General features: G+C 46.3%; 1 protein-coding gene across 1 annotated transcript in view; it reads left to right on the forward strand.

Annotated features, from left to right (window-relative positions):
- The window catches only part of LOC126484540 (venom dipeptidyl peptidase 4-like), a 320,902-nt gene that overhangs the window by 67,210 nt on the left and 225,703 nt on the right, over positions 1 to 27,989 (forward strand). The window contains exon 3 of the mRNA XM_050108088.1: positions 15,417 to 15,502. Coding sequence (XP_049964045.1) covers positions 15,417 to 15,502 — 86 coding nt within the window. The remainder of the gene's footprint in view (positions 1 to 15,416; positions 15,503 to 27,989) is intronic.

A 27,989-nucleotide genomic window follows, 5' to 3' on the forward strand; every position in this document is an offset into this window, starting at 1 on the left:
TGTCTGTAAAGTGATGGAGCGCATGGTTAACTCTCGATTGGTTTGGCTGCTCGAGTCTCGACGCCTACTTACCAATGTACAATGTGGATTTCGTAGGCGCCGCTCTGCTGTTGACCATCTGGTTACCTTATCGACCTTCATTATGAATAACTTCTTGCGGAAGCGCCCGACCGCGGCTGTGTTCTTTGATTTGGAGAAGGCTTACGACACCTGTTGGAAGGCGGGCATTCTCCGCACCATGCATACATGGGGCCTTCGCGGTCGCCTCCCTCTTTTTATTCGTTCCTTTTTAATGGATCGACAGTTCAGGGTACGTGTGGGTTCTGTCCTGTCCGACACCTTTCGCCAGGAGAATGGGGTGCCACAGGGCTCAGTTTTGAGCGTCGCTCTCTTCGCCATCGCGATCAATCCAATAATGGATTGCCTCCCAGCTGATGTATCAGGCTCCCTTTTCGTGGACGATTTTACCATCTATTGCAGCGCGCAGTGTACACGTGTCCTGGAGCGCTGTCTTCAGCGTTCTCTTGACCGTCTTTACTCCTGGAGTGTCGCCAATGGCTTCCGTTTTTCTGCCGAGAAGACGGTCTGTATTAACTTCTGGCGCTACAGAGAGTTTCTCCCACCGTCCTTACGACTCGGTCCCGTTGCTCTCCCAATCGTGGAGACAACCAAATTTTTAGGCCTTACATTTGACAGGAAACTTAGCTGGTCTCCACATGTGTCATATTTGGCCGCCCGTTGTACCCGTTCTTTAAATGTCCTCCGTGTTCTCAGTGGTCTGTCGTGGGGAGCGGATCGAACCGTCCTACTTCGTTTATATCGGTCGATCGTCCGCTCCAAGCTGGATTATGGGAGCTTCGTATACTCCTCTGCACGGCCATCCATCTTACGCCGCCTCAACTCCATACAACATCGGGGTTTGCGACTTGCGATCGGAGCATTTTATACCAGTCCCGTAGAGAGTCTTCATGCTGACGCTGGCGAATTGCAACTCACCTACCGGCGCGATATACTGCTTTGTCGGTATGCCTGTCGGCTACTGTCAATGCCCGACCATCCGTCTTATCGTTGCTTTTTTGACGACTCTCTTGACCGTCAATACGGGTTGTATGTCTCTGCCCTGCTACCCCCTGGCGTTCGCTTTCGTCGCCTCCTTCAACACCTTAATTTTTCACTCCCTGCAACCTTTCGAGTGGGCGAGAGCCGCACGCCACCTTGGCTCCAGGCTCAGGTCCGCGTTCACCTCCACCTCAGCTCGCTCCCAAAAGAGGTCACCCCCGGTTCGGTCTACCACTCCCGTTTTTTGGAACTTCGTTCGAGGTTCATCGACATGACTTTCATTTATACAGATGGCTCTAAGACCAATGACGGGGTCGGGTGTTCCTTTATTGTCGAGGCACAAAGTTTCAAATACCGGCTCCATGGCCATTGTTCGGTCTTCACAGCTGACCTCTTTGCCCTCTACCAGGCTGTTCTTTACATCTGCCGCCACCGACATTCTGCTTATGTCATCTGCTCAGATTCCCTGAGCGCCATCCAGTGATCCGTACCCGGTTCACCCTTTCGTACACCGGATCCAACGCTCTCTTCAGCAGCTGGTGGACGTCGGTTCTCCAGTTAGCTTTATGTGGGTTCCTGGCCATGTCGGTATCCCTGGGAACGAAGCTGCAGATGCCGCGGCCAAGGCTGCGGTCCTCCAGCCTCGGACAGCTTCTTGTTGCGTCCCTTCGTCCGATTTTAGCAGGGTGATTTGTCGGCGCATCTTATCTCTGTGGCATGCCGAGTGGGCTGCACTTGCCGACAACAAGCTTCGGGACTTAAAACCTCTTCCCGTGGCTTGGACGTCCTCCTCACGCCCTTCTCGGCGGGAGGAGGTCGTTTTAGCCCGGTTAAGAATTGGACACTGCCGATTCAGCCATCGCCATCTGCTGACGGCTGCGCCGGCGCCGTTCTGCCCATGTGGGCACTTGCTGACGGTTAGACACATTTTGATGTCCTGTCCAGATCTTAACACACTGCGCCTCGATTTTAACCTGCCAAATACTTTCGATGCCATTTTAGCGGATGACCCACGAGCAGCTGCTCGTGTTCTTCGTTTTATCAATTTGACAAACCTCGCTAAGGACATTTGATGATGCTGTTTTTTAATCCTATGCCTGTCAGTCTGTCTTTTATCGTGTTTTCCCTTTTAGTTGTTGTGGTCAACTTGTGCCTCGCGGTGCATTCTTAGAGTAGTCAGGGCGCTAATGACCATTGAAGTTGTCCGCCCTAAAACCACAACAAAAAAAAAAAAAAAAAAAAAAAAAAGATGCTGAAGTATTATGTGGTTGCCATCGATGCGGGAACAGTTAATCATAGCATCGTTGGCCAAATCATTTTCAGCGCCATAAAACAAAACAAAATAATTGCATCGCTGGGCCAGTCTCTCATTACATTCAGTAAACACATATACGCGGTACATATCTCCAGTATCGTGAGTGAAAGGAACAACTTTGTTCCCAAACAAGACACATCGTACATACCGTGAATGTTTGCACTGTTGGACAGCGTTTTCAGTGCGATTCGGAAACAAATATAGATGTTGTAATCAATCAAACGAAATGCAACTGCTATGTAACAAACTACCGGAGTTCGCAGGTGTCACATGCCAAAATACTCCAACCAGCCTGAAGGATCTGCGAAGTTCTGTCGGTAAAGTTCAGGTTCCCGAGGCATAAAATGCGTTTAATAGTTAATATTACAGTCCTCTAGGGGTTGTGGATGAGGTTATGACGAATAACCATTGTCCGGGTATGTACCCTCTGGATGTGAAGTAAGTTCGAAAAGTGGATGACTTTCAAATTTCCCGCGGGACTTCACGCACGCAGCAGAAACAATGAACTCTGACTTGTGTGCTCCACAGAACCTGCTCCACATGGTGATCTTGCTGTTCGTTGCACAAAGTTGCGACGCATGCTTACATTACACACGGTACACACACTATGGTGAGCTGAGCTGCAGTGGAGCCCCACAGCCGACCCTCTTATAGTTGCGAACAACGTATCAGTTTCGCACAGCCTTCATTGCAGTCGGAGGAAACTGGTATGCGACTGATGGATGCAATTTGTGCAGCTGTACCGTTACGAACAGCACTGGGAAGCGGACCTTTTGAAAGTGATCCGAACTTCAAACTTAAGTTACAGCCAAACGGTGCATTTACAGATATAGGTTCTTTATCAGAACTTCACCTACTAAGCCGTTCTTAAACCCCTAGATGTATGTAATGTTTAAAAACATTGTATATTGTTAAAATCAGAATGCCTATCACACTATCTTGAGGTACGTCAGACGCTACGTCAGCTTCTGACGACGTCCGTCTGTTGAAAGGACGACACACTGACTTCGGCTCGATAAATCTCCAGTCCAATAACACCTCTGTCACTTTGGTGTCGTCTGAAGGAGGAGGTCCCATGTCCGAGTTGGTTCCTTGCAACGTAATAACAAGTAAGGACTTGCTGCCCGATGCAGCAGCGAGTAAGAGAGGTTGGCATAAACCCGCATTCAACAGGTTAAATACGCCGCCGCGTCTGGAAGAGGACTTATGCCAAAGCGCAGCGCCGATAAGCTAGACTCTGCAACCATAGCTTACGACGGCATCGTCTTCTTACTTCAGATCCAGCAGCGCTTGCTATGGGGCCTATTGCAAATCAGAAATGTCAATCGAAGCCTGTAGCCATCAAGCTGTGGCGGACCACGCTTTGCTGTGCGTGTCAGCTTAAATGGAGAAGAAACGGAGAAGGGAGAAAGCTCACGTCTCTAGATATACGACCTAACATCCATCTCGCCACTGTCTCTGTCCGTCTCCTCCTCTCTCTCTCTCTCTCTCTCTCTCTCTCTCTCTCTCTCTCTCTCTCTCTCTCTCTCTCTCTCTCACACACACACGCACACGCACACACACACACACACACACACACACACACAGTCCATCTCCTCCTTCCCATGTTCTACGTCCATTTCCTTCTATAGCCTGCCATAATTGCTAAAATGTTGCCAGTGTAGGACGTCGTACACAAACTGAACTATCGAGTATTCCCCGTAAATGTTCCCTAGGATTCGTGTCGGGCGATCTAGATAGCCAAATAATTCGCTCGAATTGTCTAGAATCAACTGCAGACAATTTTGGCCCAGTGACGTGGTATATTGCCATGAGAACGAGAAATTCATGAGTGGCTACAAATAGACTCAAGGCTGCCAAACATAATCATTTCCAGTCAACCATAGGATCAGTTGAACAAAAGAGCCCAATCCATTCCATGTAAACACAACCCACACTATTATGCAGCTATCACCACCTACCACAGTGCCTTGTTAATAATTTGGGGGCCACGGTTTCGTGTGATCGAACCCTACCATCAACTCTTACCAACTGAAATTGGGAGTCATCTGACCAGGCCACGGTTTTCCAGTCGCCTATGGTCCAGTCGATATGTCACGAGCCTAGGAGATAACGTGCTGCTAGGCACTTGCTTCGGCCGCCTGCTGCCATAGCCCATTAACGCCACATTTCACCGCATTGCCCTAATGGACACGTTCTTTCGTACATTCCACATTGATTTGTGCTGTTAGTTCAGAAAATGTTGCTTGTCTGTTGGCAGTGACCACTCTATGCAAACACTGAAGGTCGTCGGCCACTGCGTTATCCGTCGTGGGAGGTAATGCCTGAAATGTTGTGTTCTTGCCATACTCTTGATACTGTGGACCTCGGAACATTGAATTTCCTAACGATTTCAAAAATGGAATGTCCCACGCGTGTAGCTCCAACTACTATTCCGCATTCAAAGTCTGTTACTTCCCGTCGTGCGACCATAATCACGTCGGAAACCTTTCCACATAAATCACTTAAGTGCAGATAATACCTCTACCAATGCACTGCCTTTTTATACATTGTGTACGCGATACTTCCACGATGTGTATACGTGCGTATCGTTATCCCACGACTTCTGTTAACTCAGTGTAGGATGTAAAGTTGACAGATTTCGAAGATATCATTGTAGAACCTTCGGAGATAAACGGCTTTGAACATACATACATTTATGTTTTTATTTGTATAGACTGAACATTGAGAGAAGACTCCCTCATTCTGAATTGTGTCAAGAGAGAAGTTATTGATTCGGCGGCAGTAACAAACACTGTGGGCATGTATTGTTTCCAAGTTAAGTATTTTATATTGTTTCAAACTTCAGTAAAGTGATCCAGTATTTTTGTGCATTGTAGTACCTGCTTGGCCCTCTCCAGAAATAAATCTCTGCCTGCCAGGACCCACTACAGTGCTGACGGGAATGTCTCAAGTGTTTTTTGGTCCTGCACTGCCCTTATGCACGAGGAGCACGCGACGGAGCAGAAACGGTTCGATGGTTTTCTGCATCAAGAAACACGAAGTCTACCTGAGCTTAGGTACCAATTTTCTTCTGGATATCGTAATCGTTCAAGCTGGGTGAAAGCTGTGTTCCACACCATTACTGCTTTCTGACATGTTGATTGAAGATAATATCTTGTAGTTGGTTAGGCGATATCATGTTCCTGTTCAGTTTCATCTACACAATCGACTTTTAGACCCCTCTGTTGGGATATACTTCACGATCTTCTTGTGTTCACGAGTAGCTGAATACTGTCAAAGACCAGTTTCACGTTCGCTCATGAATCTGATTTTTTCCCCCAATTTTGCCGTTAAAGCGGAGCTTTTTGGTAAATTCCTTCCGTCTACTTCTGATGGTGCATCGTCATTGGTCAGAGAGCGAAATAGGCAGAACAAGACATGAGGCATGTTAATGAAAATTGCGTTTTCGTGGCGCAAATGTCTTCGTTTGTATTCCTCGTGCACCGTATTACTTCATTGATGTCAGGAAACCACGAAGTTACGTTCTTTCTTGGAAACCTCAGTGTCTTGGCCGCAGTTGCTCTGATGCTCCCCTGTCGTAGATTTTACGCTATCTTTTAACCGCGTGTGGCGTTTATACTCTTTATAGATTTCTTTCACATATCTTCTTTCTTCCTATATACCATGTGCACAGTCACATATCATTTCATAAAGTCTCGCAGTGTGAAGGTAACCAGGTGCATCCGTTTTGCATCGGAAACACTTTTGTTTTGTACCGACTGAAAAGTGTAGTCCATATAGCATTTTTGCGTAGAATCCCGCTGATTCTTCTCCTTGTTGGGCACCACTGTTCTCTATACTTACCGAGCGCATCTGTTGACTGAAGGTGGTTTCGGTTGGCGTAACACTTTCCGGTGGCAGTGTCCATTGAAACAGTATTTGTTTCAATACGAAACTCCTTACTGTGAAGGGAACAGCCAGAATTGTGTTCTTGAGAGACGAGGCGGGGTGGGACATGTTCGTATTCCAAAGGGGCAGACATCGAATGCAGTAGTATCTTCCCGCTTTGATTCCCCTGTCTGTCACAGGAGACTGAGTCAGCAACTGTTCTTACTTGCCGGTAGTTTTCCCACCACTTGTTCATCCAGCTGCGATAATTCTCAGTCTCTAATGATGGCTTTAACGACGGGTTATAAAAGCTCTATTTTCTCTGTTTCCTTCTTTTCGACAGGTCGGACCATTTGTAATGAGATAAGAGGTCGTTCATCTTGAACCGGCACCTTCAAATTTCTTGTCCTATCAACAGCACAACTAGACAGTTTCTATGCACCAATGCTTCCAAGCTGTGCACTTAAGTCACACAATTGCCTCAGTTTACATTCAGACCCTGCAATTCTGCAATTAAGTCAATCACTAGTCATCGGTAACAAAGCGGGATAGGCACAGAAGTTAGTGGCAGACCCCATATTGTGAACTCCTACAAAGTACTCAAAACCACTGCTTAACAAAAGTTTTCATTCCGTCATTGTTCTCGAGTCGATGAATTTTTCAGTTTTACTTACTTATCGGTTTGGACTGGGTCTTAATGTACATCCACACGGACCATGACGTCCAACACAAGGCTACACGAATTGCACCCGTGTATGTACGACTACATTATCACTCATTTGCCTGGCCATTTTTGCGGCAATGTATTCGCGAGCCAGAAGTGTTTACGCAAGCCACAGTATGACCGCGAAATGGACGAAAGCGAGCTAGTAGGAGTGAATGCCACTCTCCTGCGTTAGTATTCTACACGTAGAAACGTTAGCAAGAAACAGCGAAACTGGGATTCGTGGAGTCATTTCTTGCTTTAAAAAAAAAGGAGCTGCTTCCGAAACTTTCGCTTATAAACTATTGCTGGACTCCTACCTTCTCCAGAAACGTAAAACACAATTTTGAATGTATCGTTTAAAAGCGTTGCTTCCGATATTTTGTAAGACCAATATCAATATGAACGACTAGACACCACACTGCGCAAAATAATTACAAGGTCACTTTTTGAAACAATTCATTTTCCCCTCACTGCGGCGCAGAAGCATGAAATTAGGCTCCACCGTAATCATGTACAAGCGTGCTACCCTGTGACGTCATCCTAGGTCTCGGCGACGGTTCAGATAGCAAGGTGTCGACACGTGGGAAGAAAAGGCCAGTGTTCAGAACTTTATGTAAATTTTAGGTGGGGTTAATGCTGTCACATTGGCATGAAAGTTCCCCACTATTCCGCCCAACGCCACTATGGAGGTGTCACACTATGGAAAAGTCGTCACATGCCACCTTACCTGCATATCAGCCTTTCTCTTGACGCCACTGAGCTGGAGGTCAGGACCGCGACGCATAGCGTTCAAACCAAGCGATTTTCTTGAAAGTTGCTGAGGAATGTATTTCAAACACACCGTCGCTGAGTATCGACGCGAAAAGGCTTCGGGAGGTGGCATGACGGGCGTAAATGAAACCACCTGTTCTCTTGGGCCTCTCATTTACACGCATTTCGTAGCCTAAGAGACAGTTTCCACTACAATATGCAACGGAATGACGTACTTCAGTCTTTGACACTGCTTACACCCTCGCGGAAGATTAAACCCTTCTCTAAGGACATTGTGGGGCTTCAACCCCAATGAACCTGCTCTGACCTTTTTTGGAGTGCAGTGCACGTTTTGGTCTGGTATACTGGATGGAACCACTAGAGACAGTTGAAAACCATTCGACGAAACTGAAACTTGGTCCGAAGCTGCAAAAACATGTGGTCTTTCTGGTCTAGTAGTTTGGTCCCTCCTATGGTGTAATCATGGAGGAGAGGGTGCGATTAGGACACGTGTGTGAATGAAAGGCAATTCGGTGCTGCTCATGCATCTTTGTTGAGCAGTTTAAATCGTACCAAAACAAACAGCCCTCGACCTAGTCCTATGTAGCTGTGGGTAGGCAACCGCGTGGAAATCTGATTCCCATGGCCGGAAGAAGGTTAAGTGCAGAAGTGTAGCACGGTTCAGCTAAGGACGGCGAAGGCGACTGCGAATCGTTCAAGGTTTATCTCTGTAGGGTTACACACTGAAGTTCCGACGGACTTCGGCAATTCCAGCAGGACAATGCGACAACCCGCACGCCCATAATTGCTACAGAATGGCTCCAGGAACACTCTTCTCAGTTTAAACAGTTCCACTGGCGACCAAACTTGCCAGGTATGAACATTATTGAGCATATCTTGGATGCTTGCAAAGTGCTATTCAGAAGAGATCTCCACCCATCTTACTCTTAAGGATTTATGGACAGATCTGCGGGATTCACGTTGCCAATTCCCTCCTGCACTACATTAGACATCAATCGAGTCCATGCCACGTCGTGTTGCGGCACTTTCGCGTGCTCTCGAGGGCCCTACACTGTATTAGGATGGCGTACCAGTTTCTTTGGTTCTTCGCTGTGTAATTGCCTTCTGTTTCCACGATTTTCCTTTCACTCAGTGTACGTGACTCGCTCCACTATTGCAGAACGGTTATTTCACACGGTAAGACATTCTTAATTGCTACCAAATTCAAGGTTCGTTCGTGTGCACTTCCGACACACTCCACACGCACATTGTAATAAATTAAATTGCTTTTAACTATGGAAAACAGTCCAAGTAGATTTCTGTACCTCCGAAATTATGAAAGACATAGAGTTGAATTTAATATGGTAAACACGTACTTTTATATGACAGCATAACATAGTTTCATTAACATTGGTTTATGGAAACGCACAAAATGCCGTCACAGCCTGTCATGTCAGTTAACTTACCGTTACACAGCAGAATGCTGCAGCAGGACAGATCGATTCCAAACTGTGGGGATCCAGCCACATGGATCCCTCCCCATACAGCATTTGCAGATTAACAAAACTACCTTTCACACTGAATTACATAATGATACGCGACAAGCTACACGTTCCATAGGAATTCTGCTTGATAATGGCTCCTTTCGATCTTGAAAGCAGTTGGGGAACTAGGAACCCTGAGGTGAAAACACTGAGAAAAGGAAGCTGTAAGACTTTCTCGGATAGCTCAGTTGATAGAGCATGGCTGTTGGAATAATCAAACTCACTACTTCTGAAGTAGGTGCTATTATTCTCTTTAACGAGCCCATTCATGGTATGTGAAGTTTAGAACTCAAATATGTCGACGAAAGGAGTTCGATGCAATTCTCAAAAATTCTCGAGAAAATAGGTTTTGAAGTTCCTCGACCATACGGAATACGCTAAAATAAGAGGGGTTTGTTGATCAGCTGTGTGGCTCTGTCGCAGTGCTTGCTTAGAGATGAGGGAAGTCTTGGGTGCGGTTCCCAGCGAAATGAAATTATTAAACATATTTGAATGTTCTACGAGGATTTCTAGGAAGGGTATAATACATAACGATTGAAAAAACCGGTAGCGCCCGACACTAGTAAACGCTGGTTCATTTTTTTGTTTTTGCCCGTTTAGTTCGAATATCTGCCATAGAGCTGCTGAATTTTAAATTTAAGTGACAATTAGTACAACTAATTGGAGTTTCATACAAAATGCATGATTCGTATTTCTAATCACGTACCACATATAAAAATCCAGTTTGCCTTGCAAACATAAATTCCGGATTACCACCTTTTGTAAAAGATTGTTTAACAAGGGTGTTTAAATTTTAAAAAATTACATACTAAATTTTTTCCATATTTATGTATTTTATGCTTCACGAAAATGATCGTAGAACACGTACCTTTACTGAAAAATGTGGTTCCACTGGCAATAGAATCCAGTCGCCCACACCTCAGGTACTCTACTACATAGCCACACTGCTTGTTTACAAAAAAAAACTTTCAGTGTTAAACATGTTTGAACAATTTCGTAGTTGAGAGTTTTGGGAGTTTCAAATGCTTTTGGTGACAGATGTTTTAGTTCTGTACTTCACATGCCACAAATACATTTTAAAAAAATACGAATATCCGATTACCGTGTGACGTTCTTGCAAGATTATTCATCCCATAGTCTCTAACCTGTCTCTCTTGTGTAAAAGAATAACTATTATTTGTCTTCTGCAACTGACTTTAGTGCTGTTTCAACAAAACATATTTCACCATTCTTTAGCTTTCTGTTGTATCCATTGTTTTGTGCTGTGGAGTCCCTGTGTGACCACTGCCATTTCATATGACACGGGTGACCGGAATCTTTGTGCTAGGGCTACCATGTTTGTGGTTGCTCCTTTTCTAAAGGTATTGACGCTATCACTCGTAGACTTCGTTATTTTGACATCTCGGTAGTGTTACCCTTTCCATTTCCATACATACTGAAGCGCCAAAGAAATTGCTATAGGCATGCGTATTCAAATAGCGTGTTATGTAAACATGCAGCATATGGCGCTGCTGTCTGCAACATCTACATCTACATTGATACTCCGCAAGCCACCCAACGGTGTGTGGCGGAGGGCACTTTACGTGCCACTGTCATTACCTCCCTTTCCTGTTCCAGTCGCGTATGGTTCGCGGGAAGAACGACTGTCTGAAAGCCTCCGTGCGCGCTCTAATCTCTCTAATTTTACATTCGTGATCTCCTCGGGAGGTATAAGTAGGGGGAAGCAATATATTCGATACCTCATCCAGAAACGCACCCTCTCGAAACCTGGCGAGCAATCTACACCGCGATGCAGAGCGCCTCTCTTGCAGAGTCTGCCACTTGAGTTTATTAAACATCTCCGTAACGCTATCACGGTTACCAAATAACCCTGTGACGAAACGCGCCGCTCTTCTTTGGATCTTCTCCATCTCCTTCGTCAAACCGATCTGGTACGGATCCCACACTGATGAGCAATACTCAAGTATAGGTCGAACGAGTGTTTTGTAAGCCACCTCCTTTGTTGATGGACTACATTTTCTAAGCACTCTCCCAATGAATCTCAACCTGGTACCCGCCTTACCAACAATTAATTTTATATGATCATTCCACTTCAAATCGTTCCGCACGCATACTCCCAGATATTTTACAGAAGTAACTGCTACCAGTGTTCGTTCCGCTATCATATAATCATACAATAAATGATCCTTCTTTCTATGTATTCGCAATACATTACATTTGTCTATGTTAAGGGTCAGTTGCCACTCCCTGCGCCAAGTGCCTATCCGCTGCAGATCTTCCTGCATTTCGCTGCAATTTTCTAATGCTGCAACTTCTCTGTATACTACAGCATCATCCGCGAAAAGCCGCATGGAACTTCCGACACTATATACTAGGTCATTTATATATATTGTGAAAAGCAATGGTCCCATAACACTACCCTGTGGCACGCCAGAGGTTACTTTAACGTCTGTAGACGTCTCTCCATTGATAACAACATGCTGTGTTCTGTTTGCTAAAAACTCTTCAATCCAGCCACACAGCTGGTCTGATATTCCGTAGGCTCTTACTTTGTTTGTCAGGCGACAGTGCGGAACTGTATCGAACGCCTTCCGGAAGTCAAGAAAAGTAGCATCTACCTAGGAGCCTGTATCCAATATTTTCTGGGTCTCATGAACAAATAAAGCGAGTTGGGTCTCACACGATCGCTGTTTCCGGAATCCATGTTGATTCCTACGTGGTAGATTCTGGGTTTCCAAAAACGACATGATACTCGAGCAAAAAACATGTTCTAAAATTCTACAACAGATCGACGTCAGAGATATAGGTCTAGAGTTTTGCTCATCTGCTCGACGACCCTTCTTGAAGACTGGGACTATCTGTGCTCTTTTCCAATCATTTGGAACCCTCCGTTCCTCTAGAGACTTGCGGTACACGGCTGTTAGAAGGGGGGGAAGTTCTTTCGCGTACTCTGTGTAGAATTGAATTGGTATCCCGTCAGGTCCAGTGGACTTTCCTCTATGGAGTGATTCCAGTTGCTTTTCTATTCCTTGGACACTTATTTCGTTGTCAGCCATTTTTTCGTTTGTGCGAGGATTTAGAGAAGGAACTGCAGTGCGGTCTTCCTCTGTGAAACAGCTTTGGAAAAAAGTGTTTAGTATTTCAGCTTTACGCGTGTCATCCTCTGTTTCAATGCCATCATCATCCCGGAGTGTCTGGATATGCTGTTTCGAGCCACTGATTTAACGTAAGACCAGAACTTCCTAGGATTTTCTGTCAAGTCGGTACATAGAATTTTACTTTCGAATTCACTGAACGCTTCACGCATAGCCCTCCTTACGCAAACTTTGACATCGTTTAGCTTCTGTTTGTCTGAGAGGTTTTGGCTGCGTTTAAACTTGGAGTGGAGCTCTCTTTGCTTTCGCAGTAGTTTCCTAACTTTGTTGTTGTACCACGGTGGGTTTTTCCCGTCCCTCACAGTTTTACTCGGCACGTACCTGTCTAAAACGCATTTTGCGATTGCCTTGAACTTTTTCCATAAACACTCAACATTGTCAGTGTCGGAACAGAAATTTTCGTTTTAATCTGTTAGGTAGTCTGAAATCTGCCTTCTATTACTCTTGCTAAACAGATAAACCTTCCTCCCTTTTTTATATTCCTATTAACTTCCATATTCAGGGATGCTGCAACGGCCTTATGATCACTGCTTCCCTGTTCTGTACATCCATAGTCGAAAAGTTCGGGTCTGTTTATCAGTAGGTCCAAGATGTTATCTCCACGAGTCGGTTCTCTGTTTAATTGCTCGAGGTAATTTTCGGATAGTGCACTCAGTATAATGTCACTCGATGCTCTGTCCCTACCACCCGTCCTAAACATCTGAGTGTCCCAGTCTGTATCTCGTAAATTGAAATCTCCACCTAAGACTATAACATGCTGAGAAAATTTATGTGAAATGTATTCCAAATTTTCACTCAGTTGTTCTGCCACTAATGCTGCTGAGTCGGGAGGTCGGTAAAAGGAGCCAATTATTAACTTAGCTCGGTTGTTGAGTGTAACCTCCACCCATAATAATTCACAGGAACTATCCACTTCTACTTCACTACAGGATAAACTACTACTAACAGCGACGAACACTCCACCACCGGTTGCATGCAATCTATCCTTTCTAAACACCGTCTGTACCTTTGTAAAAATTTCGGCAGAATTTATCTCTGGCTTAAGCCAGCTTTCTGTACCTATAACGATTTCAGCTTCGGTGCTTTCTATCAGCGCTTGAAGTTCTGGTACTTCACCAACGCAGCTTCGACAGTTGACAATTTCAATACCGATTGCTGCTTGGTCCCCGCATGTCCTGACTTTGCCCCGCACCCGTTGAGGCTGTTGCCCTTTCTGTACTATATAAGACAGCAAGTGTCTGGCGGAGTTGTTACATCGGTTACTGCTGCTACAATGGCAGGTTATCAAGATTTAAGTGAGTTTGAATGTAGTGTTATAGTCGGCGCATGAACAATGGGATACATCATCTCCTGTACAGTGATGAAGTGGGATTTTCCCGTATGACCATTACACCAATTTCAGGAATTCGGTGAAACATCAAATCTGCGACATCGCTGCGACCGGAAAATATCCTGCAAGAGCGGGACCAACTTCCGGAAACTACTGCGGATTTCAATGCTGGGCCATCAATTGTTAACTGGGCCATCAACACCATGTCAGCTGTGGATACTCCGTAATCGTGTTGGACGCGTGCAAGTGGAGTGATACGGGACCCCTCATACGTCTTCATACGACCCTGACACGTGACACGTGTGTATGCATCCTGTCTGATCACATGCATCCATTTATGTCCACTGTGCATTCCGAAGGACTGCAATTCCAGCAGGACAATGTGACACGCCAGACGTCCAGAATTGCTACAAAGTGGCCCCCGGAACAGTCTTCTAAGTTTAAACACTACCGCTGGCGACCAACTCCCCAGCCATGAACATTATTGAGCATATCTGGGATGCCTTGCAACGTTCTGTTGAGAAGAGATCTGCATCCCCTCGCACTGTTACGGATTTATGGGCAGCCCTGCTGGATTCATCATGTCCGTTCCTTCCCGCACTACTCTGGACATTAGTCAGGTGCATGCGTCTCTTCTGAGTGTTCATGGGGGCTCTACACGATATTAGGCAGGTGTACCAGGTTTTTTGGCTGTTCAGTATAAAGTGAACGCTATAATGTATGCTACCAGAATGGGCACATTGTTCCCTGTGGTTCACCTGTGACGCATGTATCAGCTACATATTTGTGGCAGTTGTTGTTGTGGTCTTCAGTCCTGAGACTGGTTTGATGCAGCTCTCCATGCTACTCTATCCTGTTGTGGCAGTATATGGCTTGATATATATTTTACACAAATCATACAAAAATTCTGTTTCCAGTTCTTTAACAGGAAACGTACTTGCTTAAGATCGTGTACATACGACGTTACTGTAAAACTTTTATAAGAAGTCCCTTAAATTCAAATATCCTGTTTCGAAAAGTATAAACCGCTGGAGATGCCTAAAACTATAAGGTGATATATTTTTGCTTCCACCAATAACAAACACTCAGTTTATCAAGACGAGTAAAAGTTGTTCTTATCTACAAGAGAAAAAAACTTCAACAAGGTAACTGATTAAGAATGGTAGTTAATGGTATTAAGTCTCCTCTGTTAGGTGTGAACTTGCATTGTTTCGAAAGGAAGTCGACCACTCTTCCTAACCAACCCAAACCATTTTCTCATTCAGTTTATTTAGCTAAAAGTATTGGAGCGAAGAAGAAGATTTCCTTACTTAATAAAGAATTTCTTTACTTAACTAGATGCTTTTGCTTTGTATTTTTTTCGGAGTTTGTAAATTGCTATTTAAAAACATGACATTGTACTCAGAGCGGGTAAAAGAACGACATTTACCCGTATTGTAAAACCTGTGTTAATCTAATGTTCAGCTATGCCTCTGTATATTACATATGCACATTATTCTAGCATTTCTTGTACTGTGTCTTTTAAATTTAGCAAGTGTGAGGACTGAGAGAGCAGTATTGTGACAAAATATGTGAATCATCAGCTCGTTGCATCTCGAGCAACTGAAAACGAAGAAAATGGATTGTTCGCATTTGTGGTTCTACGGATGGACGAATCAGTAACTGACTGCGGTGTCTACTGTTCCAGAAAGCAAGCTGTTCCACGCAAAGGATGGCCAGATGGTTGTCACGGACATCAACACCAACGAAAGCACGGTCGTGGTGCCCACAGAGGTAAGTTCTATTCGTAGTAAAGCCGAACGTACCACTCACGAATTTATGAACCAAAATTACCCACCACGAGAGGGAATGCTGCCTGGTGGCACTTTTTTTAAAGTGTAACTGTGTTAGAAAAACTGTTATGCCTTTTTACGTTGCATTGGCTCGTTGATACGTGACACTGCATGCATTAGAAAATAGCCACAGACCGAAACTAGCCAGTTACGTACTACGTGATGTAATAAAATTCACCTGTATAAAAGTTTCTATCAGCCTACGGTTGAGATGAAAATGGTTTCAGCATTTACAGATTATCGGTTTGCCGACTACGCCATCGAATTAAGTCACTGTACTAAGTGCTGCGATATTTAGTTGTTTGTTACAGGTACTCCGCTCTTGAATCCTCCTCACGACTTGAAGTGCCTTTCCCCATGACTGGTATGCTTTGAGTTATAGGATTAGGTTTCCTTGTGTATCCTTAGACGATGCATACTTCGTGTTGAGTGTCAATGTCAATTCCTTTACTTACAAAGTTTCCAATACCGGCTCCATGGCCATTGTTCGGTCTTCACAGCTGAGCTCTTTGCCCTCTACCAGGCTGTTCTTTACATCTGCCGCCACCGACATTCTGCTTATGTCATCTGCTCAGATTCCCTGAGCGCCATCCAGAGCCTCAGTGATCCGTACCCGGTTCACCCTTTCGTACACCGGATCCAACGCTCTCTTCAGCAGCTGGTGGACGTCGGTACGCCGGTTAGCTTTATGTGGGTTCCTGGCCATGTCGGTATCCCTGGGAACGAAGCTGCAGATGCCGCGGCCAAGGCTGCGGTCCTCCAGCCTCGGACAGCTTGTGGTTGTGTCCCTTCGTCCGATTTTAGCAGGGTCATTTGTCGGCGCGTTGTGTCGCTGTGGCATGCCGATTGGGCTGCACTTACCGACAACAAGCTTCGGGCCTTAAAACCTCTTCCCGTGGCTTGGACGTCCTCCTCACGCCCTTCTCGGCGGGAGGAGGTCGTTTTAGCAAGGTTACGAATTGGACACTGCCGGTTCAGCCATCGCCATCTGCTGACGGCTGCGCCGGCGCCGTTCTGCCCATGTGGGCACTTGCTGACGGTTAGACACACTTTAATGTCCTGTCCAGATCTTAACACACTGCGCCTCGATCATAACCTGCCTAATACTTTAGATGCCATTTTAGCGGATGACCCACGAGCAGCTGCTCGTGTTCTTTGTTTTATCAATTTGACAAACCTCGCTAAGGACATTTGATGATGTTTTTTAGTCCTATGCCTGTCAGTCTGTCTTTTATTGTGTTTTCCCTTTTAGTTGTTGTTGTCAACTTGTGCCTCGCGGTGCATTATTAGAGTAGTCAGGGCGCTAATGACCACTGAAGTTGTGCGCCCGAAAACCACAAAAAAAAAAAAAATTCCTTTACTTATATGAGCAGCGCCGTAAGCACTGTAATGTGATTGATTCATGACGGACTATTCAAAAATCATTCAGAGCCAACGGCCGGGTTGGGGATTTTCTCTCCCCGGGGACTGGGTGTTCGTGTTGTACATCTAGAACCGAACGTAAAAGTCTCGTGTACTGTTTAGTGATTTTTCCAATTTTACTCGCTTCAGTGCGGATACTCCGGGGACTCGTTGCGGACAAAACGACGTCTGTGTTTCCTGGAGACAAATGTAACGACCGCTCTCTGATCGGTCATCCACAGACACGCGAGTGCGTGTGGACGTGGGTGACATAACTTTTCTTTCTTTTTGTCCGTGGCTCGTGGTCTAGTGGCTATCGTTGCTACCTCCGGATCACGTGGTCCCGGGTTCGATTTACGGCCGGGTTGGGGATTTTCTCTGCCCGGGGACTGGGTGTTTGTGTTGTCCTCATCATTTCATCATCCTCGTTATTCGTGACAGTGGGTAGAATGGACTGTGAAAAAAGGGGGCTGTGAAAAAATTAGACGTTTGTACGGGCGCTGATGACCGCGTAGTTGAGCGCCCACAAACCACACATCGCCATCATCACAAGCTTTTTGATTTTTCTCCCGTGTGGTCACTATTGCAGATGCGATCTTTGGTTAGGTTTTCTCTTAAAATGAACCTGTTCACATCTGCCACAAATGTTTCTAATGTCTGCATTTTAGGGTCTTCTTCGTCTGGAACACTTGCACTTGGCCGCCGAACAAGTCCAGAAAGGGCCTCCCAGCCAGAAATCCGGTACGGTCATTTCAATGCAGGCCATAATCAAATTGCTACGCCTGTGTGAAATTATACATTAAGAGACCGACAAAATCGAAAGGAGGTTAAAAAATGTCAGCAGTAGTTTCTCTAACAGCGGCTACAATCTACACTTGAATTCCGGGCTGCCGATCCGCTATCTCTGCCTGTGTCAAATTGTACTTCCAGACTCCTAAAAAAACTTTCGATTTTAATGTCTTGATTACCGTGAAGTGACTTGGGTCTTTGCTGCATTCACCACATACGTGTTGCTCCCGACGTACACGCAGCAAGAAGCGAACCCTGTAACACAGTATTGTAGTTACTACGTTAGTGTGGTGTGCTTTCGCGTTCAGAACTAGACTCGTCGCAGGTTTGTAGTAACTAAAATATCAAAGTTGCAAAAAGCATAAGATAAAAATAACAGTAAAATAATCAACTGCCTGACAAGAGAAGGTGAAGCACCCAGAAGAAATGGATGACAACGTAACAGGTATAAGAGCCACGGAGTGCTTTAGTGTAGATCGTGTTTAGTCTTGTTACCAGGCCTGGTGGGCTATCTAAGGAGCATAAACAGTTTCCGATGTTGGGCGATCGCTGTGAAGCACGCGAAGGTGCCGCGCAGGAATCTGTAGTCGTTTAACATACATACTCGTAACGCGTAGAGGTGGTGACTGGGAAGCAGGGTTCTTAAATTTCTTGCACTGTCACAGATATTCTGGACGTCAGAGGAAAACTATCGTAACTGCTAAAATGACGATTTTGAGGTTTCTATGGCACGTGGCTTATTTAAGTAGTACGTTCTTAATGGTGAACTACGGTATGTATACGGCTCACAGAAAAGAAACTCAGTTACGTGACAATATTGAATGTGCACGCAGAACGCAGCGGTAGTCAGTGGTAAGTGATCATGATAAAGACGAACTGCACGCAGAGACTACTGGGAAAGGATAACTGTACATTTGACTTACTTCACAGGTAGCAAAGCTCATCCGCAGCATCTTCTCTGTTCTCTCCTGTAAAGTCAGTAAAATGACACTTAAATATAGTTTAGCCACGACGTCCAAATTTTTCAAAGGTAATTTTTTCTCTGTCAGAAGTAATCTGTTCCACCAATTAATCAACTGCTATTGACGCTAAAATATTTCGCCGCTGGCGATTTCTTTCTTTCCATTAGAGACTTCATTGATATTGATAACTAGGAAGACAGCAGGATTAGTAAAATGATGTGTACGCAAATGTGCAACATGCACAGGGACAGTTTTGTTAATTATTTCATTCCTCTGTTGTCATTAAACGAAAATAAAATAAATAAATGTATATACATTCATTTTCGTTTTGCTTAAATCTTTTAATTTCTCTTTTATACATCTTATTTTGAACACAATGCCATTTCACTTCTTCCTCCATTCTTTGGTTCTCATCATGTTACTTTACAAGCAGCACCATCCGAAACTCACATCTAAGAACAGGTATTTTTGTTCTGTGTATAAAATTGCTTTATGGAGAGGATTGTACAAAAAAGAACAACACAGCGAAAGTGTTACGTCTCCCGTTACTTCCTCCTCTCTCCACACTAGATTTAGCAGCACAAACAAAATTATGTACAGTATGTAATTGTTACTGTTCCTCAAACTATAACAGCAGCATCCAGTTTGGATATGTGCGTGGGTGCACTTATGCCTCAGATATGTAAAAGGAATTACGGTCGTTCAATGAAACTGTTGGTAACTTATTCTCTATATATTTCACTAATATAATAATTAAAATGACCACATAATAGAAATTGGTTTTGTATATGATGAGGAACTGTAACAGTGGATGCCCAAAGGGTGATCAATAATTCAGCAAATGTACTTCCTGTATAACATCAATTACTTCCTGTATAGCACGAATTACTGCTATCATGATTCAATCATTCTAACCACCAGACATAAATACAATAGCAAGTTGGCCAGTGAGTAATCAACTCCTATGATGTGTGTGTTCTTATAGTTTAATTAAGACCCTCAAAAGGATCACTTTTTCACGAAGCATATTGCACTTCAAATTTTCTAATATACTGGGTACCTACTTAGTCTTCTATCATGCAGCTGTGCTCAGTGAACATTATCTTACTTACAAATGTTGTGTGACAATCGATCATACTGTGGCGCCCTTATGTTGGGAACTTTATCAAATCGTGTATTTTAGTGTACACACTTTAGAACTTACAGGGTGTCCAGAAAAGGACTCCCTGATTTCAAAATTAAATATCTCGAAAACAAAGATCGATAGAGGAATGCAGTAAACGGTATGTTTATTGTGAAAGCTGTAAGAAGTTTATACAGCAGTTTGAAATAATAGTTACAAAAGCTGCTAACAGATGGCGCTGTACTCGCCATACATAATGCCTAGTATAAATAGTGATCCGAAGCCCAGAGCGATCAGTTCCACTGTTGAAACGTGAAAGAAGGTTAGCGTACCGAAGGAAGAGATTAAAACCATGTACTCCATTGAACAACGCGTTTTTTTTGGTGCTAGAGTACCACAGGTTAGAAGAGAATCCTACGGCAACAAGGCGGAGATTTCAAACACGATTTAATGTTCCAAAAGGACCCGATGCGAAGACCATTCGTACGCTCTTCGCAAAATTTCAACGAACAGGCAGCGTAACTGATGATCTAGTGGGGCATGTTGGCTGCAAGCAAATCGCAGATACGCGTGAAAATATCGCCACAGTTTCTGGAATTACTCAGCGAAATCCAATGTCATCCGTCCGTAGAATTGCATCTGAGACTGGTTTGAAGCGTTCCAGCACGCAGAAAATACTGAGAAAGAGCCTACACATGTTTCCATTCAAAATTCAAACGCACCAGGCCATACCCGTACGAGCTGTGCAACAAAGGGTTGCCTTTGCTAATCAGATGCTCACAGTGATTGATAGTGAAGGATTTGATGTTGGCTGCATCTGGTTTACAGATAAATCACACTTCCACCTGAATGGATACGTGAATAAGTAGAACTGGCGATTTTGGAGTTCCGAAAAGCCACATTGGTGTGAAGCGAAACCCCCTGTATTTTCCTAAAGTTACTGTGTGGGCTGCAGTATGCAGCAGAGGCATTACTGGCCCATTTTTCATTCGAGAAACGGTCACTGGTACACGTTACGTTGCAATTTTGGAACAATTCGTCGCCACACAGCAAGCGTTAGAGGATCGACCAGGTACTGAATGGTTTATGCAAGATGGAGCCCGACCACATCGAGCCGAACAAGTGTTTCGCTTTCTTGAGGAATACTTCGGGAATCGAGTCATTGCTTTGGAATATCCCAAATTTACTGGTGCAGGCATGGATTGGCCTCCATATTCGCCGGATTTGACTCCCTATGACTTTTTTTTTGTGAGGCACAGTGAAAGACATGGTCTACCCGAAGCATCCCGCCACGCTGGACGAGCTAGAATCGGCGATCTCTGTGGCATGTGAATCCATTTCGGTTGAGACACTACGAAATGTGATGGCGAATTTCATTCTTCGTCTGCGCCACCTCTGTAGTGCCAATGGTGAACATTTTGAAAACATTGTGATGTGACTGTTTCCAAAGATTGTTTTCACACGATTATTTCACTTATGTATGCTGATATGAGCTGTACAGCGTACAGCGCCATCTGTTAGCAGCTTTTGTAACTATTATTTCAAACTGCTGTATAAACTTCTTACAGCTTTCACAATAAACATACCGTTTACTGCATTCCTCTATCGATCTTTGTTTCCGAGATATTTAATTTTGAAATCAGGGAGACCTTTTCTGGACACCCTGTAAGTTCCTCACATGGGTCCCTGTCAGTCTGTGTCCTTTTTCTGGGCATAGTGCTTACATGTTGCCCTCTTTACAGGATTGTGGATGCTCTGTCAATCTACGTGAAGTCATTTGTAAGCAAAATTGTTGCATGTACTTTACAATCCGTTATTCAGAAAGTTAGTAAGACTTCTTTTTAGTCAGTCAACAGATACAGATTTTTTACGAATTTCAAGATAGTGTTGCTGTTTACATACACATACCACACAAGCTTAGTTAAAAATCTTAGACTAATATTTCCGCTGCACGAGAATATAACAGTTTTCATATTTTCTACTACTGTATGGAACTTGTTTACAATATACATTAGCGTCTGGAACGGCTATCGCTCGTGTTACCTTAATAACTTTGTGACTGGTGGATGGAAGGGTGGGGAGCGTAGTTGCTGGTTTGTACAGAGCATACTATGTGCTCAAGTGATCGATAGCTGCGCGCGCACCAAAGAAGAAACAAGTCTACTTACCGACTGTTACACCGTCCTTGTAGGTACTGGGGACGGCTGTGGTAGGGACTGCTGCTGCTGTGCGAGACTGGTGCACTGAGATGCCGTAGCAACACGCTATAGGCAAATAACAGCAACAAGACGGACGAGCGTTTAGTCACACGTGAATCGAAAAGTAACGAACAAAAAGGCAAAGAAAATTTTAAATGGTGCACACGACACACTAACGGATGCACGCCCCTTACATCTGAATCACACTCGCGTTCTTCAGCGTCACCCGAAGCTGTCAGAGTTCAATGAAATAAGTTCTTCCGTATCATTTTCTACTATGCATTCATACTCCAGTACTTTAGTTATTACTTCTTTCGTGTGTCTTACAACATTATTCCAGTCTGATGGCGAAGTTCGGTTTACAGCATCTTTTGCCAATTTCTTTCCACTTCCGCTAAAGTACATCTTTTTCTGTCCCTTGTAACATAGCATTTTACTTGAGCCCATACGGGTCCAATCGAACTGAAGCGGCATTGGTGTGGTGGCAGTCTAAGGGCTTTATGACCATATTTTTGTCATTTCATCTAAAACTTAAAGAGGTAAAGGTGGTTTACTCTGAGCCACGAGATCCAACAGTTCACCCTTTGTACAGTCGTCTGGTAGGGGATGTTTCTTCGTTGTAGACCATCGATAACGTCTTGCTTCTTGGAAGCAACTGTAGGCGCCTAATCAAGGATAGTAGAATGATATGAGGAGTTATCCGTAAGTATTACTGAGGGCTTGCTCAAGTTTTTCAGAAGAGAGTACTTAAACTACCGCTGAAATGTATCTCTATTCATTTCTTCGTGGTTATCGGCGCTTTTATTCGATCTAAATAACAACATACAGTTTTCTATAAATCCTGCAGATCTACCTGCATGGAGAAGACCCTCCTGTGGGTCCGGGGTAAGAATAGGCCCGAAGTATTCCTGCCTGTCGTAAGAGGCGACTAAAAGGAGTTTCAACCGTTTCGGCCTTCCATGTGATGGTCCCCCTTGGGGTCTGACCTCCATTTTTCAAAATTCTACCGAAGTACAAGCCTTTTGGGGAAGGACGCCTTACGTGGTGTACCACTGGTCCTCAGTGCACTAAGACCTTGGCGCTCAGCATTGTAACGGCGTTGTAAACATACCCACTATTCCTCAGATTGGGCATAACGCCTGATGGGTTCTACAAGTTACACCCATAGTGAGTCCCCATCTGCACCTACGATCATGATGGACTTTCCATGGCACGTGAAATCCAGCACGGTAGCCAGCCCGTTGTGGTGGGCTCGTCATGTACCCTCTAGGTTGTAGCCCCCTGACAACACAGGGATCGTACTGCCGATACCTGAGCTGCACCCTCCCCATGTCGGCCAAGGAGTAGATGCCCGCCTCCTTGGGGCATCAGGACTCCCGGCAACGGTCATCCTGCCAGATGGCCCTTGCTGAGGCTGGGTGGCGCCCATGGGGAGAGCCCCTGGTCAGAGTGGGTGGAATCGGGGCGGACGTTTCGCAGATGAAACGTCAACAGGTATCAGGTCGCTCTGCGGCAGAGTCTTTTAAAAGGAAATGTACTGTCTCTGGTTCTGGTTCTCCTGCCCTTTCCCCCTTGGCCACTCCATGGGAGGAAGGACAGGCCCGCCGGCTTGGGGCGAAGTACTTCCTGAACCGATGGGGGGGGCGTTCGCCACCTCCAAGCCCATGTTATTTGTTCAGCATATCGAGGACATCTTCGGGGAAATCGAGGCTCTCAGTAAAATGCGTTCGGGGTCCATTCTTATAAAGACCACCTCCGCCACACAGTCGGCGGCGCTCCAGGTGTGCGACTGACAAGGGGACATCCCAGTGTCCATTGTCCCGCATCTGGTACTCAATAGGATGCAGGGGGTTATTTTTCATCGGGACCTCCTGCTGCAATATGATGAGGAGCTCAGGGCCAACCTGGAGCGCCGAGGCGTGCATTTCGTCCGGCGAGTCCAGCGCGGCCCCAAAGACCGTCACATCGACACCGGGGCCTTTATACTCTCCTTCGAGGGGGACGTTCTCCCGGAGAAGGTGAAGGTGATGTGCTACTGGTGCGACATGCGACCTCCTATGCACCGTTTTCGGTGTTTGCGCTTTGGGGACACGTCGTCACGGTGTGAGGCTGAGCCCCTTTGTGGCGATTGTGGACGTCCTCTTCGTGAGGAACATACATGCACCCCACCACCTCGGTGCGTTAATTGTCCTGGCATCCACTCGCCTAGATCCTTAGACTGCCCCGCGTATCAGAAGGAGAAGAAGATTCAAGAACTCAAAACTTTGGATCGTCTCTCTTATTCTGAGGCCAGGAAGAAGTATGACCGCCTCCATCCCATGACGTTGACCACTTCGTTTGCCTCAGTCGTGTCCACTCCTTCCACGGTATCCTCACCCCTATCCTGTCCCCCCTCCACCTCCTCCCCCCCATCCGGGGTCTATGCCTCCGCCTCCCAAATCCCTCCCTTCCAAATCCACCTCCCCCTCAGCCCCCGCCCCCTCTGCCCCAGGGGCCACCCTTCCCCCTCCTCCCCACCGCCGACTGAGAAGCGATACTCTTCTCAGGCGTCCATCGGGGAAACATTCCGGTCCCCAGCTTCCGAGGTCCGGCGTTCCAAAACGGACCCCGCGCGTGAGGACCTTCTTCGGGTCCAGCCCACCATCCCTGTGCCTCCTCGGACTTCCAAGAAGGCCTCCAAGAAGTAGTCTCTATCCTCCTCTCCACCCCGGCGCATTTCGTCTGACACTCGATTCGTGAGTCGCTGCTCCCGGCCATCCTCAGTTTCGCCGGGACGCTCTGCTGCCAGGCGCTCAGCTGGCCTTTCTTCGGCAAATGATGCTGCCCCTCCTACACTACCTGGGACAGCGGCCGCAGCTGGCGACGACTCGATGGAGCAGGATCCGCCTCCTCTCAGTTGTAGCATTGAGCCCTCGAAACCTGGCCCTCCGCGGCTGTCGAGGTGACCAGCTCTTCCCCCGTTTCGTTCCCCCTCTTTTTTGACTAGCGATGGCCTTGTTACATTGGAACATAAGAGGTATTCAATCTAATCGGGAGGAATTACAACTGCTCCTCCGCCTGCACTGTCCGCTCGTCCTTCGTCCTTCGTCTCCAGGAAACCAAATTGCGCCAACTGACCGTATCGCCTTTATCCATTATAGCTCGGAGCGGTATGACCTCACCCCTGTGGACGGTATCCCAGCTCATGGTAGGGTCATGTTGCTCGTTAGGGACGATGTCTATTACCATCTCATCCCATTGACCACCCCACTCCAAGCAATAGCTGTCCGTATTACTCCTTCTGCATCAATATTTTCAGTTTGTACCATCTACACTCCATCGTCATCCACAGTTAGTCGGGCTGACATGATGCACCTGATTGTTCAGCTTCCTCCGCCGTTTTTATTGTTTGGCGACTTCAATGCCCATCATCCCCTTTGGGGCTCTCCTGCATCCTGTCAAAGAGGCTCCCTCTTGGCGGATGTCTTCAACCATCTCAATCTTGTCTGCCTCAATACTGGCGCCCCGACTTTCCTCTCGGACTCTACTCATACCTTCTCCCACTTGGATCTCTCGATCTGTTCTACCACTCTTGCCCGTCGGTTCGAGTGGTATGTCCTTTGTGACACCACTTCCCCTGTGTCGTTCGTCTCCTGCACCACACCCCATCCCCACATCCTTCGAGCTGGAACATACCGAAAGCTGACTGGGGACTTTACTCCTCCCTGGCGACCTTTCCGGACCACGATTTTCTTAGTTGTGACAGTCAGGTCGAATACCTCACAGCTGTTATCATCAATGCTGCCGAACGTTCCATTCCTCATACTACCTCTTCACGTCGCGTTTCCATCCCCTGGTGGAATGAGGCTTGTAGAGACGCTATCCATGCTCGACGACGTGCTTTACGCACCTTTCGCCGCCATCCTACGTTGGCGAATTGCATTGGATACAAACGACTCCGAGTGCAATGCCGTAGAGTCATCAAAGACAGCAACAAAGTTTGTTGGGCCTCTTTCACCAGCTCCTTTAACAGTTTTACTCCCTCTTCTGTTGTATGGGGTGGCCTGCGCCGGCTGTCGGGCATTAAGGCCCACTCCTCGGTACCTAGACTGACCTCAGGTAATGAGGTCCTTGTTGATCCTGTGGCTGTCTCCAACGCCTTCGGCCAATTTTTCGCGAAGGTTACAAGCTCCGCCCATTACCACCCTGCCTTCCTTCCCAGGAAAGAGGCAGAAGAGGCTCGGCGACCTTCCTTCCACTCGCTGAATCTGGAAACTTATAATGCCCCCTTTACTATGCGGGAACTCGAACGTGCGCTTGCACTGTCCCGGTCCTCTGCTCTGGGGCCAGATGCCATTCACGTTCAGATGCTGGCACACCTTTCTCTGGCGGGCAAAAGCTTCCATCTTCGTACCTACAATCGCGTCTGGACCGAAGGTCAGGTCCCCATGCGTTGGCGCGACGCCGTCGTTGTTCCTATACCCAAACCCGGGAAGGATAGACACCTTCCTTCTAGTTACCACCCCATTTCTCTTACAAGCTGTGTCTGTAAGGTGATGGAGCGCATGGTTAATGCTCGGTTAGTCTGGATTCTTTAATCTCGCCGCTGCTCCGCTGTTGACCACCTTGTGACCTTGTCGCCATTCATCATGAACAACTTTTTGCGAAGGCGCCAAACGGTAGCCTTGTTCTTCGATTTGGAGAAGGCTTATGATACCTGTTGGAGAGGAGGTATCCTCCGCACTATGCACAGGTGGGGCCTACGCGGTCGCCTGCCCCTTTTTATTGATTCCTTTTTAATGGATCGAAAGTTTATGGTACGTGTGGGTTCCATATTGTCAGACATCTTCCTCCAGGAGAATGGAGTGCCTCAGGGCTCCGTCTTGAGCGTAGCTCTGTTTGCCATCGCGATCAATCCAATTATGGATAGCATTCCACCTAATGTCTCAGGCTCTCTCTTTGTCGATGACTTCGCGATATACTGCAGTGCCCAGAGAACATGCCTCCTGGAGCGCTGCCTTCAGCGTTGTCTAGACAGCCTATACTCATGGAGTGTGACAAATGGCTTCCGGTTCTCTGAAGAGAAGACGGTTTGTATCAACTTTTGGCGATATAAAGCGTTCCTTCCGCCATCCTTACATCTCGGTCCCGTCCCGTCTAGGGCTCACATTGGACAGGAAACTTTGTTGGTCTCCGCATGTGTCTTATTTGGTGGCCCGTTGTACACGTTCCCTTAATGTCCTCAGAGTTCTTAGTGGTTCATCTTGGGGAGCGGATCGCACTGTCGTCCTTAGCTCGTATCGGTCCATAGTCCGATCGAAGCTGGATTATGGGAGCTTCGTCTGCTCGGCCATCCCTCTTACGCCGTCTCAACTCCATCCACCATCGGGGGTTACGTCTTGCGAACGGAGCCTTCTACACTAGTCCTGTCGAGAGTCTTCATGCTGAAGCTGCCGAATCACCATTGACCTACCGGCGCGACGTACTGCTGTGTTGGTATGCCTGCCGGCTGTTGTCAATGCCTGACCATCCCTCTTATCAGTCCTTCTTCGCCGATTCTCTCGACCGTCAGTACGGGTTGTATGTGTCTGCCCTGCTGCCCCCTGAAGTCCGCTTCTGTCGCCTGCTTCGACAATTGGATTTTGCCCACTCTACCACCTTCAGAGAGGGTGAGAGCCCGACACCACCTTGGCTCCAGGCTCCGGTTCATATTTATCTCGACCTCAGCTCACTACCAAAGGAGGGTACTCCGGCTGCAGTGTATTGCTCACGGTTTGTCGAACTTCGTGCTCGACTTGCCGGTCACACCTTTATTTACACCGATGGCTCCAAAACTGACGACGGTGTCGGCTGTGACTTCGTCGTCGGGGCAGTCACCTTTAAATACCGCCTCCTCGACCAATGTTCTAGCTTTACGGCCGAGCTTTTTGCTCTCCATCAGGCCGTTCAGTATGCCCGCCGCCACCGCCATTCATC

This window comes from Schistocerca serialis, chromosome 6, assembly GCF_023864345.2.
Source record: "Schistocerca serialis cubense isolate TAMUIC-IGC-003099 chromosome 6, iqSchSeri2.2, whole genome shotgun sequence".
NCBI lineage: Eukaryota > Metazoa > Arthropoda > Insecta > Orthoptera > Acrididae > Schistocerca > Schistocerca serialis.